This window comes from Pleurodeles waltl, chromosome 2_2 (assembly GCF_031143425.1).
Source record: "Pleurodeles waltl isolate 20211129_DDA chromosome 2_2, aPleWal1.hap1.20221129, whole genome shotgun sequence".
Taxonomy (NCBI): domain Eukaryota; kingdom Metazoa; phylum Chordata; class Amphibia; order Caudata; family Salamandridae; genus Pleurodeles; species Pleurodeles waltl.
This window is the reverse complement of record NC_090439.1, coordinates 499,112,705-499,129,913: the sequence shown is the minus strand read 5'-3', so window position 1 is coordinate 499,129,913 and position 17,209 is coordinate 499,112,705. Positions and strand designations below refer to the sequence as shown.

Sequence of the window (17,209 nt, the reverse complement as noted above, 5' to 3'; positions counted from 1 at the left end):
AGGTTCTGTGACGTCACTTCCAATGCAAACGACGTTGATGCAAAGCTGATTGTCACCACCTGCCGGTGCACAGAGGTACTGCTCGAGATTTTCTAGATCCAGTCCCATGTCTGGGAAATATACTAAGATAAAGAATCTGCGGTTAGATAGTCACTACCAGAAAAGGCATTACTGAAGGTAAGTTTCTTACTACCTGATTTTATCTCCCAGCCCAGCGTCTCAAGCAGAGACATAATTTTATGAGCCGGATATAGAAATGTATTCGAAATATTATTCAGAGGTGCCTGAAAGTCTTAGTCAAGATGGGGAGGAAGGTTTTGGTCCCATGGAGGAGGACCCTGATCCAGCTTGAAAATTGGTGCAAGGAGTTGGGTGATGCTAGTGGTTTGTAAACTTCCACATAGAAGGTGTACGTGTAGTCCAGCTTGATAGTGACCAGGGCATGCATTATAGTTTACCTGGTGCTGATAGAGAGCCATTTGAAAATCTTCCTTAGCATCTTCAGGGTATGAAAGCATGAAGTGGTGACGTCATTGACTGTAGGTGTCATGTTGAGTTTGCTGTCGAGGTTCTTTGAATTGGGGTTGGAGATGGGTGTGTGTCCTAGTTCTATTGACCACCATGTGGAGTCCCATGGAGATCACAATTTCAGCCTTGTTCGACCATTGGTCTTCATCCAGTGGTGGCGATTTCAGCCATGCAGGAGTTGAACTTGATCCTGGGCTTCTTGTCCGCGAGGTAGAGGAATGAGTTGTGCACGATCGGTGTAGGATGTTGATATTGTGAGAGTGGATGATGCTGGCTAAAGGGATCCTGTATGTAATGAAGAGGGTTAGGCTTGGGAAGAATCCTTGCAAAACTCTGCAGATTAGGTCACAGGTGTCCGAGGTGTACTGTACCAGACTGACTGACTAGGTCCTTCTAGTCAGAAAGGAGCAGATCCGTTGGATTGTGTGTCCTTGGATTCTTATGTCCTGTATGTGTTGGATGAGTATGGGGTTGGAGACTGTGTTAAATGCTGCTGAGAGATCCAAGAGGATGATGCCTCCATGTCTCCTCCTTTCAGAGTCAGGCAGATGTCATCCATGGCATCAATGAGGGCAGTTTCTGTGCTGTGGATGGATCTGAAACCAGACTTACTGGTGTTGAGGAGTTGGTGGTTGTTGAGGTATTCTGTGAGGTGTGTGCTGATGATTTTCTCTGAGACCTTGGCTGGTAATGATAGCAGCAAGATTGGTCTGTACTTAACGAGTGTTGAAGGGTCTGCGGGGGGTTTCTTCTGCAATGGTGTAGGAAGCTGGCCGATGTGTGGTGGGTACCCAAGGTACTTACACCTTATACCAGGTCCAGGTATGCCCTCTTACTGAAGTGTAGGCAGTGTCTAGAAGCCAGGCTCTCTAGAGGTAGCTGTGGATGAGCAGTCAAGGCTTATCTAGGAGACATGCAAAGCTCATGCAATACCACTGTAGTCACACAACACTTACACACATGAAATATAACACTCAGTGTTAGAAAAATATAGGTACTTTATTTTAATGACACAATACCAAAAAGTACTAGAAAGGCAACCCTCCAATAGGAGGTAAGTAACAAACTAAATATATACACTAGTTATCAGCAATGGGCATAGAAAGTGATAGAAACGAGTGCAAATGCAAATAGACAATAGTGACCCTCTGGGGATCCCAAACCTTATACTAACAAAATTGAATGGAAACATAGGACCCCACTTAGGTAAGTTGAATGTGTAGAGGGGAGGTGGGGTTAATAGGAAACCCCAATGGTAAGTACCTCAGTGCCCCCTAGTGTCCAGGAGGAAATAAGTAAATTACTAGATTTTCCTCAAACCACCCAAAAGGAAGGAAAAGAAGAAAATGCATCATCCAAACAAGTCTGCAGGACACCAGCAGTGGATTTGTGAAGAGGAAGACCTGTGGAAGAAGGGGACCAAGTCCAGAAGTCACAGAAGAGTAGGAGCCGCTACCCACCCAGCTATGGATGCCGGTGAGACGAAGATGGTAAGGAATGCACCTCTGGAGCAGATGAAGAGTTCCTGGAGCATGCAGTCGACGTCCCACGCCAGATGGAAGATTGCAGGTAGTCAGTGACGTGGAAAAGCCACCAACAAGCCTTGGCAAAGGCAGAAGTCACGATGAAGCAAAAGTGGAGCTGCCGGGGACCAGCAAGGTCCAGGAGGACTCAACCCATGGGGGGGGGAGTCCTAGGGAGACCCTCAGCACGGCTAGACGAGGAACCAGGAGTCACAGGGGAGCCCACGCAGCACAACTGGAGAAGGGGTCCCAAGCCAAAGGAGAAGCATGCAGAGGGCTCTGTGTCGCGGCAAGAAGTGCTGGGGACCTGGGACTACACAGAGCCTGAAGATCCCTTGGAGGAGATCCAAACATCCGTTGATAGCTGCGAGAGATGCGGCGCACAGGGGTACTGCCCTGCGTGGGAAGGCAAGGACTTACCTCCACCAAAGTTGGACAACTGGTAGAGGACCAAGAGGATTACTCCGGACCACCACCTGTGATGAAGGATCCACACAGCTCAGGATGAGAGGAGATCCACGCAGCCTGTCTTCGTTGCAGTTAGTGCCTGCAGATGCAGGGGAGTGACTCCTTCAATCCAAGAGAGATCCCTTCTTCCTTCTTGTGCAGACTGAAGACTTGCCGCCCTCAGAGGATGCACAGCCGGGGAAATGTTGCAGAAGCTGGAAGGAGCAGTGGAAACAATGTTGCAAGCAGTGTCTTCACCGTGGATGCAGATTGTCAGTTCCTGGAGAGTCCGGTCGTGGTTCCAGTGGCTAGAAGTCGAAGTAAGTTTACAGAGGAGTCCTGCTGGAATCTTGCAAGCCAAATCGGACGACCCACCCCAGAGAGACCCTAAATAGCCTTGAAAGGGGGGATTGGTCACCTAGCCAGGTGACCAACTATCAGGAGGGGGCTCTGACGTCACCTGCCTGACCTGGCCACTCAGATGCTCCCAGAGGTCCCTGCCACCCTTGGATTCAAGGTGGCATGACCCAGGGACCCTCAGGAGCAGCTCTGGGGTGGTGATGGACTGGGGAGTGGTCACTCCCCTTTCCATTGTCCAATTTCGCACCAGAGTAGGGACTGGAGGTCCCTGAACTGGTGTAGACTGGTTCATGCACAGAGTGCACTTAATGTGCCCTCCAGAGCATAATAGTGGTATAACTCCCAAGACATGTAACACCTGTTTACAAAGGGAGAGGGTTTTACCCCCCTCTTCCAAAGGAAATGCTTTGTTCTGTCTCCCTTGTGTTCAGCTGTTTAGCAAGGCAGAAATCTGTCTGAGGGGTGGCAGCAGCTTGGGCTGCCTGGAAAACTCTAGACGGCTGGTAGGAGCAATGCTGGGGGTCCTCTAAGGATCCCCCAGGGTGCATGGAATCATTCTTCCAATATTGACAATAGTATTGGATTATGATTCCAACATGTTTGATACCAACATTATGTGGCTGGACATAGGTAGCAACCTATGTCCAGTACACACATAAAAGGGCGTATCCGCACTCAAGAAGTCCATGAAAATGACACTGGAGTTTGTGGGGGCAGCTCTGCTAATGCAGGGGTGCCCTCACACAGATAATTGCACCCTACCATCTGGCCTAAGACAACCTGCCAGAGGGGTGACTTATAGTGAATTGGTGCAGTGACCTATGGTGAAAAAAGGTGCAAGCACCCTTTCATGCATGCTGCATAACACTTTGCATGGGCTCCCCATGGGTGGCATAATGCATGCTGCAGCCCATGGGGATCCGCTGGAACCCTAATACCCTGGGTACCTGTGTACCATATACTAGGGAGTTACATGGGGGCATCAATGTGCCAAATGTGGGGTGAAAATGGTACAAGTTACCAAGTTAGAAGGGAGAAAGCATAATCACTGGGGTCCTGGTTAGCAGGATCCCAGTGAACACAGGTGAACACACTGACAGGTAAAAAGTGGGGGTAACCATGCTAAGAAGAGGCTAATTTCCTATAGTGACTTACTCCAGGCCAATGGTTTTTATATATATTTCTAGAACCACAAGATTAAAGTTGCAGGTAAGTAGATTTGCAAGTAAGTTTACACCATATGTTTCAATACCACTTTGTTTGAAATTGGCAACTTATACAGTTTTCGAATAAATTGCAATAATCTGTTTTACAAGTTGACAGTGCAATTTTCAGAAACAGTTCTGGGGGGTGAAGAAAAATTAACACCGTTTTGAGGTACAAGATTTACAGTTCCAGTCTCTGGGGGTTAGGATGCCCACAGTTTGGGGTTCAAGTTAACCTCAAACACTCACCACCAGCAACATGGTGCCACTCAGGTGCAGAGATCAAATTTGAGGTTAATTTAACATGGGCTCCTAACGGAGACTGGGGCACTCGTAATCAGCACTGCTTGCAGGTAAGTATCTGCGTCTTCAAAGAGCAGATCTGGGGGGATTTAGAGGAGTGCCATGTGAGGTGATAGGTAAGCACCAAACACACACCCTCAGCTGCGCAGGGGCGACTGGGTGCAAACACAGCATTGGGCTCCCAAAGCTGCAGCTGAAGTCCAGGGGGTTAGTTCTGGGAAACCAAAGGCTGGACAAGGAAGAGTGCCGCCTGCTGGACGTTGCTGCACCAAAGGTCAGATTCCCGAAGGCCAGGGTGCTGTGGGTGCAGGGGTACCTTTTGGCATCTGGAAACTTCACCCGGTTCTGTCGCAATCAAGGCAATCCTTTGGATTTAGGCTGCAGGTGCCATCGTGTTGGACAGGAGAGGTCGACCCAGAGTGGGCACTTGCTCAGAATCGCTTGGGGACCAGCTCTAGTCGGTTGGGCCACCTGGACAAGGGCCATGGGCGTCTGGTGCAGAAAGTGGGCAGGACTTGTGGAGCCGGTGTGGTTCTGGAGTCCTTGGATTGAGTTTCTTCTTGGACAAGACTGCTGTCCAGGAGAGTTCTTGGTCATCTGTGATGCAAGCTGTCCTCTGGGGGCTTTTCAAAGGTCGCTGGTCCTGCAGAATGCGTCGCCTTCTTTTTGTAGGGCTTTGTAAGCTGGAGTCAGGACAGTAGGGCTGGGGCCAAGTCAGTTTGCATCTTCAGTCTCCTCTGCTGGGGGTGAGCTTAGCAGTCCCTTTTCTTCTTTCTTCTTTCTTCTTGTGAGGTTGCCAGGAATCTGACAAGCTAGGTTCAGGGGAGCCCTTAAACCCTAGGGGCGTTACAGGGGTCAAAGGGCAGTAGCCAATTGCTACTGTCCCCGAGGGTGGCTACACCCTTCCTGTGTCCTCTCCTTTGGGCCAGGGACACAGACCTAATCCTATTAGGCCCTGTTCTCCAAACTAAGATAGAGGATTTTGCAAGGGGGGGGGGGGGGGGTAAGGGCTCACCTGAGCTGTGGACACCTTAGGGACACTTTATCCTACGGAGGTGGTGTCTCCAGCATTTATGGATTACCTCTAATGCCTGGGAGGCAAAGACCCAAGATGACCCTGGCCAATTTGGGTAGTTCGGGGGGTGAAAGGTAATACTTTATGTTCAGGCGTCACACAGCTCGCCATCCATCTTGTCAACCATTGTAATTGGCCTGCCAGATAATAAGCTTCAAATTCTTGGACGGCCAGTCCACCATCCTCAAGAGAACGTTGTAACACCGCGAGCACCAGTCTTCGTCTACCCGTTCCCCATATAGATCCTGTGACCATAGAATTCAGATCTTTAAAGAAACACACCGGGATCCACACTGGTAAGGTTGTGAAAAGATATAGCAGTTTGGGGAGGGCTATCATCTTCAAGAGCGCCACCCTGCCGGCGACTGAAATTGGCAGGGTAGCCCAGAACCCCATGGAGCCCCTAAAGCCCCTCAGAGCCCACTGCACATTGCCCTCAAACAAGTTCTGGACATCGTGGTAGACATGGACCCCTAAATATGTCAGGCATCTAGGTTCCCACTGTAGTTCCCCTATGTCTAGGGGGGCGGTTCTTCCCTCCATTTCTGCCAATTAACTCTAAGCCCAGACAAACCACCAAACTCTTTTAGCAACGTCTGAGCTCCCCACAGATCACTTTCCGTATCCTTCAAAAAGAGTAGGAGGTCATCTGCATACAATGCTATATGATGAGTCTGGCCTCTACCCTCTCTGGCCATGCAAGCCAATGGCTTTATAGCTAATGCAAAGAGCAGAGGGGAGAAAGGGCAGCCCTGCCTATTTTCCCTGCCACCCTGTAACTTTCAGACATAGTATTGCCTGTTCGGACTCTAGCCGACGGGCTACTGTACAAGTCTCATCCAGGCTATGAAGCGATTTCCTAACCTAAACTTGTGAAGAACTTCATATAAATAGCACCATTCCAGACTATCAAATGCTTTTTCGAAATCAGTGGCAAAGACTACTGCTTCCCGTTTGTCATATCCATTGTCATGTAGTAAAGCAAGGCGGCGTTGAATATTCAGTGCCGTTTTGGCGTCCTGGTATAAATCCAGCTTGGTCTGTATGTATCAGGTGAGGCATGTGGGGCGCATGAGGCGGAGCACTAATCTTTTACTCAGTATTTTATAATCTACTGCAAGCATCGATAGTGGGCGGTACAAAGCCACATCCGTCTGGACTTTCCCAGGTTTCAACAACGGTATGAACAGGGCTTCACGGGCAGACATTGGGAGGGTCTGACATTCAATAGCCGCCTCATAGACAGCTGCCAGTCTAGGCCCCAGCTTGGATAGGTAAGTCTAATAAAATTCTATTGGGAACATATCTGGGCCAGGTGTTTTATTGCATGCCATAGTAGTTATGGCTTCTTTCACCTCTGCTACAGTGATTGGTGGACCCAGTGCAGTTGCATCTTCGGCCGATACCGTAGGGAGTGGCAGATGACTCAGGAAGGCTTGTATTTCCTCATCCGAAGGATTTACCTTACTAGTGTATAAATCTGTGTAGTATTTACGGAATTCATCGTTAATAGCATATTGGGAACCAATACAAGTTCCCCCGGGTTGCATGAGTTCTAATATAGCTGAGCCTCTCTTTGCTGGGTTCGCCAACAAGGAACTTGCGCTGTCACCCTCCGCGTGCGTTTGTGTCAAAAGGGCCCTATAATCATAACAGCGTAGTCTGTCTATTGTCGATATAGTTGTTTCTCGCGCAGACAAGAGTGACGCTTGCAATTCTGGGGTCTTGGGACATTGCCGCTCTATCATTTTGTTCGTCCTCTTCTATATCACGAAGCAGTGCACGCCTTTCTCCGGCTACTGCAGAGAGACAATTCCCCCTGATGACCACTTTAAACGCATCCCACACTAGTCATTTTGAAGTAGTCGAGCCCTCATTAGCCTCAAAATAAGTGTCTATTTCTAAACCAATGGTGTGCTTAAATGCCTCATCCTCCAGCAGAGAAGGCTGGGAGCCGCCATCTAGGTATTGGTGTTCATGCTCAGAATCATCCCAGACTAAGGAGAAGTGGGTTATGGTTTGAGATTGTACGAGTGAGGTATTCGCTCGGGTGAACTAGTCCATGAACCCCTGGTGAGGAGAGAAAGGTGTCTAATCTGACATGTAAATAATGCATGGGTGAGTAAAAGGAATAGTCTCGGTCTTCTGCGTGCTGGACGCGCCAAGTGTCTACCAGTCCCCAGTTTTGTTGCCATGTCCGGTATGATTGGGACGTTCGAATGGTTGGGGATGAAGGTAAGGGGGGTGGGGGTGACCTATCCAAAATCATATCTGCTATACAATTGAAGTCCCCTCCCAAGATTATCGTTCCCACTAAGTATGCTGCCAGCCTTGTTGACATGGAAGCCAAAAATCCTCCCTGATCTGTGTTACGGCCAAATATGCTACCCAGGGTTATCTCTCTACCATCCATTTTTCCAGAAATTGCAGTGTAGCGACCCAACGGGTCAATAATGGTTGTCATGTGCTGATAAGGCACTCCTGACTTAACCCAAATCAGTGTCCCTCTGGCGAAGGCTGAATATGTGGTACAGTAGACCTGACCTCTCCATCGCTTCTGGAGAGCACGTCTCTCGTTTCATCTACATGTGTTTCCTGGAGCAGCGCTATGTGGATTCCCTGTTAGTGAGAACGGAGAATACCCTATGATGCTTGGCCATGGAGCATTTCCCTTGAACATTCCATATAAGGAATTTCAGGCTCAGTGGACTTCCCATCAATAGTGAATGGAGCACCCCACATGATATAAGTATGCAGTTTGCCCAGGCAGCACTGCGTGGTTTGGATCATAACTAATCAACTGACATCCCAACTCCCCTTCCCCAGGACAAAGGTCATAATGTCTTCACCCAAACTATTAAACAGCATTTCAACAGTATTTCAACAGTGATCATAGTATCTACTGTGTAACACACAGTAATTGTGGGGATGGCAGTCTCAGTATTCGACAGCTGGAAGCTCCGGGGCACCCCCGGCCTGCCCCTCCGACCTTCATTTGTTTGTGTAGCAGGTATGATGAGATAATATTACCAGCGGTAGTCTTTAAATATTAGTGGTGTGGGCATATTGTGCTCCATCGGTCGCACCATCTTATTCAAGAGCTTGCCTGTTAAGTGACTCAGCATAGTGTCGTGACCGCTTTTTCCAGTTAAATTATTTCATCAGCCGTTCCAAGGGTGACCGCAGGTAGGACTGTGCTCGATTGAATAGAGGTTGCAGTCTCACCGTCGGAGTCTGAATGTCCATCCTCCCTCTGTGGGCTCGAGGGCGAAGCCGCGTCCGAACCCATAGGCGCTCCAACGAACAGTGCCTCAGCCTCCATTACCCGCTGTCTTTCTTCTTGTACTTAATCTGGGGTGGGTGGGTCAACACTATGGTGATGGCTGTCGCCTTCTTGACTTAGGTCGCCGCCTCTTCTTGCTGTAGTGAGACTTGTTATTCGGGTCTGAAACAGAGCACAACTCCAACCAGGCCCAGGCCTCCTCTGGTGTGGAGAAAAATTCCGTTCCCGTCTGCGCGGCTACCCAGAGTCTGGCCTGGAATAACATTGGGTAAGGAATCTCCAGGTCACGAAATTTGCGCTTCACTGAGTTATATTCTGCCTGTCGTTGTTGCACCTCTAGAGAAAAATCTGGGAAGATGGAAATTTTACTGTTTGCTATTGCCATCTCACCATTTTGCCGGGCTTGGCGTAGTATATGGTCCCTATCTCGGAAATGGAGGAGTCTCGCTATCACGGGCCTCGGAGGAGCCCCGGAGGTGGTGACCTGCTAGGCACTCTGTAAGCTCTTTCCAGGGCAACGAAGGTGGACAGTCCCTCCGGGGCAACTACTGTCTGTAACCAGTTCTCCAGGAATTCAACCATATCGGGGCCTTCACTGTTTTCCGGAATCCCTATAATTCTGATGTTACCTCTTGCTCTGTTCTCTGCATCTTCCTCCCTGTTTTCCAGCACTTTGAGGCAGTTATCTATGGTATTCAACCGGCTATTCGCTAGAGCCAAGGTGGGAATCGCATCTGCCAGGTCCCGTTCTGCTGTGGTGACTCTTTCTGCCAGCAGGTTATGATGGTCCCCTAGGAGCCCCAGGTCTATACTCAGCATATCAATTTTAACCTCCAGTGCTGTCCGGGATGCCACTATGGCTGGAAGCAAATCCTGGAGAGTTGGGGTGGTGGATTCTATCTCCAGTACAGTATGTGTGACCGGGTCCGTCCGTCCCCATGCGCGGTCTGGGACGTGCGTGTTGCTATCTTTTTTTAAGGGTCTTCCCCATTCGTATGCCAGGGATAGGTCTCTCACTGCTCACTCACATCTGTGAGTCTGGATTATACAGTGATGAAGTAGCGCGGTCTCGTGGCAAAATGAATGTTAAGCTTAAGTTGGTGACTCACAACGCTGCACTTTAGAAATTTTGAAAATACCTCCTATCTGTACTGCATCTCTTCCCCTGGAGGGCCCGAGGGTCTGTCGCGGCACACTGTGCACTGTTTCTGAAGCACAACCACTGGTCCTGGGGGCTAACAAAACGATCCTACTTCAGTTGTCCCAGCCGGGTTCACTTCGTTCTTCTTATAGCTGTGGGGTCCGTCCCAAGTGCTCCCACCTCTTACTAGGATCTTCGGCCATCAACGGTAATGTGCTTTTTAGAGGTGCCCCAGGTGCCAGTGTTCCTGCGTCCACCCAGGGGACAGTTCCCTCCCCTGTGGACACAAATCCTTAGTGGAACGGGTAATTCGTAGCCCCGCCATCATGCCTCTCTTACCGGCAAAGTGGCAGGGGACGCACACTCCGTCTCCACGGGTCTTCGGCCGGTCTCTCTCCGTTTTCCGAGGACCGGGCCGAGTTGGCACTGCCCCAGTCCCTCTGAACATGGGACTCTGGTCAAAGCTCCAGTACACGGGTTTGTGTCTCTCTGGAGCTCAGACTCCCGATCCGCCCCAGCTGTTGCACCTCCTTTGAAAAGCTCTGCATCCCTCAGCAAAGGCTGTGCTCAATCGCCTTTGCCCTCCTAGGCGTGCAAGCGTCAGCCGATCTGGGTGTTTACTTTGGGTCTCGTACCTGCATCTCTAGAGGCTCTACAGTCTCCGTCAACTACCTGCACCGACACTTGAAGGTGCTCACCGCTCTCAGGGTGCTCCACCTCACAGCGTCACTCACGGTGGTGCCCGCCATTTTGAGTGGACCGCATTTGGGGCTGAATTTTTTTTAATTTGGGGCTATGAATTTAACCCCAGTAACTTCCGCCTGTATCCCAGGGATCTTGGGAGACTGGCAGCATCTCACCTGCTCTAATCTCCTCTCAGGATGGACATTGGGGGAGAACAGGTGGCCGCGAGTCCCGGAGCTCCCGTAGTCTGCTGCCTACTCCATGCAAGTCTTGGCCATGCCCCCCAAAAGGTATTCCCTTATGGTGTATAAGGAGCATTGCTGAATAAAACTCCAGATCCAGAGTGACACCTATGAATGTTCTAAAGATTAGCTAGAGTATGCATCTGAAAAGTCATTACCGAATGTAACGAAGTTGTACCGCACTTGTGATTGAAGGGCTTCTATGTCTGTCTCCTTAAACACAAACACTAATCTACCTAAATCAGGTTAGGAGGGGTATAGTGCAGGGCGACAGAAATGAAGAGTTTCCTGGGTAGCTATTCAGGTTAGGAGTCATTGCTCTCTCTCCTTACCCATGAGCCTTCCACCAGGGGCAGCTCCTTCGTTAGGGTGGAGGAGCGTCACCCCCGCCAGCAGCAGCAGCTGCAAAAGCTTTACAAGAAAACAATAATAAACTATGTTTATTATCATTTTCTTGCAAAGGGACAGGGTCACGGGGTGACAAGGAGTGAGTCGGAGTGCACAGCACTCCCACTCAGAGCACGTGTATTTGGCCAGCCGTCTTGGGCCGGCCAAACACACATGCGTTGTAGGCTTTCTCCAGCCCAGAAACACAGTTGCAAGGCTGGAGAGAGCATGCACAAGCTCCCAGTCTACCTGGGAGCGCCCTGGCTTGGGCACTCCCAGCCAATCCTGACGCTGCTCTGAGCAGCATCAGGATTGACCTCAGGGTAGGCTGGAAGCCTGTGCCTGCAGCGATGTAGCAGAGGAGACGGAGGAGCAGCCCGCGGGTATGCAGGTAAGTGTTTTTTAAAATGTTTTTTATTGATTTAATGTCTATTCCCTTCCGCACCTCGCGAGCGGTGACTGCCTTACACCACATTCTTTTTTATTAGTTTATACTAGAGGTGTTGATAAAAACCTCTTGACCTACTAGGCTATTGTCAGCAAATTATAGTGGAATGTGAATCCTTGTGGAACGTGTAAGTGTGGCGTACCTCAAATTTCTTTCATTGCAGTAGATTAGTTGTCTGGCTCAGCTTGCTGCTTTGTTAGGTTCTCAACCAGATAGAGAAAGAGAAGGGGTAAGCTAAGACATCCTGTAACATATTCTAGGTAATTTATCATAAACAGAACGGGACTCCTCATGAGTCCCACAGCTCAAAACCACTGTTATGGTGAGTAATTCTTCAATCTGATAGAGACTTCTAGTTGCAGATTCCTTACCTTAGAATTTTCCCCCAGGCGTCAGACTGGATCCAGAGATTTTTCTTCGAGCAATACCCAGAGCTAAGGACCTGAAAGAGGGAATCCCTGTCCCTAGAAATCAGTTCGCAAGCGGGAAGGATGGGTGGGCGGTAAGGAATCTGCAACTAGAATATGTCTCTACCAGATATATTGTTACCGAAGTAACTTGTACATCTGATAGAGACTTCTAGTTGCAGATTCCTTATATTAGAATAGATACCCAAGCAATGCCATCCTCGGTGGTGGGCTGTGAACCAAGATCATACTAGAAAGTCCTGCAAGACCGAACTACCAAAGTAGCCATCTCGACGGACCTGACTATAACTATAATATCTCTCTACCAGATATTTAGTTACCAAAGGTAAGTAACTTGTACTTCAGATCTTGCTTATTGGAAAAAAATACAGTTGGAGAAAACCTTTTAAAACTAGTTAATATTAAAATTATGTTCTTTTCACTTGGCCTCTGCGTATTATTGTTAACCACTGACAATTTGACCCTCCTCAGCAGTATAATTTGTTTCAAATCAAACATCCCTTTTCTCATATCACATTGATGGCTGAATCGTCATTATGTTTTGGCTTTTTGTACTCCAGGTATTACAGTTGTCAGTTCTTGTTGTAAACATTTCTTGTTACATTTCATGCAGCAGTCGTTTTTTTTTTTTTTTTTTTTTTTTTAACTTATGCTTGCTTTGTTATATATTGGTGTTGGAACAAGTACTTGTACTCTTTAGACATGTTTCTTGAAATCTGAACAAATTGTTTTCTGTTCTTTATATCTAGTTGGTTCTTCCTGCCTTCCTAATTTCTTTATCTTCTATCCTTGCCTTCTGTGAGTAAATCGGATGTGTTAATTTGCTTATGGTTTTGTCAAGGCTGCCATTTCTTTCACATATAATGCATCTGTCTGCTGCATTCCAAAACAATGTTGAAGTTGTTTTTATGTTGCATAAACTTCAGCGGATTCTGGAAGCAAAACCAACCCGCTTGCTCTGTATTTTTAATTTTTGTGGTTTTTGGTATGCCATGCTGATGGTATTTTTTTGGTTTTTAAATGTGTAATAATGCATGGATTGGTCGGATTACGAAACTGTTTGGCCATTGTCTTCTGTTCTGCTTGTTACAGCATGAGCCATAATTTTAATTTTTCCTATGTATTATACTGTGCAATAGCTGATTACTTGTGTGTTTTTTTTTAACTAGAATCCAGAGTTGAAGGTTGGCTTTCAATACCAAACAAGGGAAATATAAAACGCCATGGTTGGAAAAAGCAGGTACAGGCAATTAATTTTTTTCCAGAATGACTATATAACATCTGAAATTAAACAAACATATGCCCAGAAAATGTGACATAGTTTCATCCATGCCAATCCTGATCTTGGAAGAGCAGGATCTTTTTCTGAACTCCTCAGCACAATCAGAGGTTGAGAGCACACAAGTTAGGCCACCTCTTCAGATGCACTCCCTTAAATTTCTGCCTTAGGAAACGTGACAGTTGAGATTTGGCTGTACATTCTGGCACAAAGTAGCTACATCTTGACCTGCCACAGACCCGTTACTCCAAAACTCAGCCCAGTGAGAGTAAATGTTTTTGCGTAATTTGGGCAAAAAGAAGATGAACATAAACTACTGATGTCCCTTGGTCTCATTGTTACTGCTGCCAGGATCAGGAACATCAGTCTTGTACTACAGCAGCAGCTCCAACCTAAGTCTCCAGATATCAAGCTAGAGGCCTGGGAGAAAATAAGTTAACTCCTTTTGAGGATGTAGGAAGGTGTAGTTCTGTATATACTATATCAAAATGAGATAGTGTGTACAGAGTCCAGGGGTTCCCCAGAGGCTTAACAGAGGCTAAAATAGATAGTACTAATGCTCTCTTTTGTGGTAGTGTGGTCAAGCAGATAAGCTTAACAGAGGGTAGTGCAAAGCATTTGGGTACATACCCAGGCAATAAATGAAGCACACGCTCAATGATTAACTCCAAGCCAATTGTTTTTATATAGCAAAATATATATTTTGTTACTTTATTTCTAGAACCACTGGATTCAGTTTGCAGTTAAGTACATTTGCAAGTAAGTAGCAAGCATATGTATCAAGACCACCTTGTTTCAGTTAAGCACGTTCAACAGTTTTCAAGAAAATAGCAAATATCTGTTTTAAAAGTTGACACTGCAATTTTCAAAGACAGTTCTAGGGGGGAAGAAAAGTTACTACAGTTTTCGAGGTAAGTACAAGACTTACAGTTCCAGTTCCAGTCCCCGGGGGTCTGGATGCTCTCAGGTTGAGGTTCAAGTTAACACCAAACACTCCACCACCAGCAACATAGGGCCGGGTGGGTGCAGAGGTCAAAGTTGCTTCAAGATTTAGAATGGGCTCCTATGGAGACTGGGGTCACTGGAAATTAGATCTGCCTGTGTCTTCGAAGGGCAGACCTGGTGGGGTTAGGTGAGCACCAGGGGTGCACAGGTCAACACCAAACACACACCCTCAGCAGCACAGGGGCAGCCGGGTGCACATTCTGCGTTGGGCTCCCAAAGCTTTCCAGTAGGGGCACCCCAGGGGTCACAAGTATGCTGCAGGCTGGGTCCAGGGGGGTCTGTTCAGGGAAACCACAGGCTGGGCAAGGAGGAGGGCTGCCTGCTGCACATTGCTGCACCCCATGTCTGGATCCCCAAGGCCCAGGGGGTGCAGGGTAACTTTTGACGTTAATATCTTCGTTCGGTTCCTTCACAGGCAGGCAGGTCCTCTGGATTTAGTCTGCAGGTGGTGTTGTGTTGTTAATCAGGAGGGGCAACCCAGGGTGGACACTAGATCGGAATTGCCTGGTGACCTGCTCTAAACCGTTGGGCCACCTGGATACGAGCTGTGGGTGTCGGGTGCAGAGTGGGCAGGACTCACCAACATGGGGCAGTTCTGGAGTCCTTTGCTGGAGTTTCTTTCTTGACAGGGCCGCTGTCCTTGGAAGATCTTGGTTCTCTGGTGTGCAGGCAGTCCTCTTGTAGCTTTTAAGAGGTTGCTGGTACTGCAGCATGTGCTGCCATTTTGTATCAGGGGCTTTAGAAGCTGGAGACAGGTCGGTAGGGCTGGGGCTAAATCATTTGGTGTCTTCAGTCTTCTCTGCTGGGGCGTCAGCCTAGTAGTCCTCTGCCTTTCTTCTTAAGGTCGCCAGGAATCTGGTGAGCTGTGTTTAGGGAGGCCCTTAAATCCTGGATTTAGGGGCTTTACAGGGGTCAGGGGGCAGTAGCCAATGGCTACTGTCCCTAAGGGTTGACTACACCTTTCCGGTGTCCATTCCCTTTGTTGAGGGGGACACAAACTGTAGGAAGCTGGCTCTGTATATAGTATCTCAAAGTGAGAAATAGTGTGCACAGAGTCCAAGGGTTCCCCTTAGAGGTTGAAAGTGGCAAAAATAGATAATACTAATGCTATATTTGTGGTAGTGTGGTCGAGCAGTAGGCTTATCAGAGGGTATTGTTAAGCATTTGTTGTACAGGCAATAATTGGGAACACACACTCAATGACTTAACTCCAGGCCAATAGGTTTTTATATAGAAAAATATTCTTCTCTTAATTTATTTTAGAACCACAAGATTCAGATATCAAGTAAGTACATAAATTGGCATAGGTAAATATGGAACTTTGATTTAGCCCTTTCTGTGCCGGGGACGTAATGGTCACGTCCACCGGCACAGTGCTCCTGTGCCAAGGATGTAACCATTACGTCCTCGGCCTGGAGCTTGGAGGGAGCGCTAGCACTCCCTCCATGGGCTTCCCTCCAACCCCCCCAAGGCAGGGATGGAAGGGGAAGCCCTTCCACTTCCAACCCCGATCCTCCAGTGACGTCTGATGACCTCATCAGAGGCCACTTCCCCATCGCGCTGGAAGATCTGCTTCCTTTTTCTTTTTTTTACACTCGGCAGGATACAATTTCATCATTAAAAAATCTTAATCATAGGTGAACAATCACTAATACATTCGTACAACAGGTACAAGTTCATTAGTCACTTAATTACTAATCTATCCTCTCGGTGCTCTGGAGCCATGACGACAGAGGAGCCCAGATTCTAGAGTCCCTTTTTCTAGATTTGATACCATTTATCATATATACAGGGAGTGCAGAATTATTAGGCAAATGAGTATTTTGACCACATCATCCTCTTTATGCATGTTGTCTTACTCCAAGCTGTATAGGCTCGAAAGCCTACTACCAATTAAGCATATTAGGTGATGTGCATCTCTGTAATGAGAAGGGGTGTGGTCTAATGACATCAACACCCTATATCAGGTGTGCATAATTATTAGGCAACTTCCTTTCCTTTGGCAAAATGGGTCAAAAGAAGGACTTGACAGGCTCAGAAAAGTCAAAAATAGTGAGATATCTTGCAGAGGGATGCAGCACTCTTAAAATTGCAAAGCTTCTGAAGCGTGATCATCGAACAATCAAGCGTTTCATTCAAAATAGTCAACAGGGTCACAAGAAGCGTGTGGAAAAACCAAGGCGCAAAATAACTGCCCATGAACTGAGAAAAGTCAAGCGTGCAGCTGCCACGATGCCACTTGCCACCAGTTTGGCCATATTTCAGAGCTGCAACATCACTGGAGTGCCCAAAAGCACAAGGTGTGCAATACTCAGAGACATGGCCAAGGTAAGAAAGGCTGAAAGACGACCACCACTGAACAAGACACACAAGCTGAAACGTCAAGACTGGGCCAAGAAATATCTCAAGACTGATTTTTCTAAGGTTTTATGGACTGATGAAATGAGAGTGAGTCTTGATGGGCCAGATGGATGGGCCCGTGGCTGGATTGGTAAAGGGCAGAGAGCTCCAGTCCGACTCAGACGGCAGCAAGGTTGAGGTGGAGTACTGGTTTGGGCTGGTATCATCAAAGATGAGCTTGTGGGTCCTTTTCGGGTTGAGGATGGAGTCAAGCTCAACTCCCAGTCCTACTGCCAGTTCCTGGAAGACACCTTCTTCAAGCAGTGGTACAGGAAGAAGTCTGCATCCTTCAAGAAAAACATGATTTTCATGCAGGACAATGCTCCATCACACGTGTCCAAGTACTCCACAGCGTGGCTGGCAAGAAAGGGTATAAAAGAAGGAAATCTAATGACATGGCCTCCTTGTTCACCTGATCTGAACCCCATTGAGAACCTGTGGTCCATCATCAAAAGTGAGATTTACAAGGAG

The 17,209-nt window shown here is 47.8% G+C and overlaps 1 protein-coding gene across 1 annotated transcript in view; it reads left to right on the top strand.

Moving 5' to 3' along the window:
* The window catches only part of ROCK1 (Rho associated coiled-coil containing protein kinase 1), a 1,374,854-nt gene that overhangs the window by 1,213,814 nt on the left and 143,831 nt on the right, over positions 1-17,209 (top strand). The window contains exon 28 of the mRNA XM_069219991.1: positions 13,224-13,294. Coding sequence (XP_069076092.1) covers positions 13,224-13,294 — 71 coding nt within the window. The remainder of the gene's footprint in view (positions 1-13,223; positions 13,295-17,209) is intronic.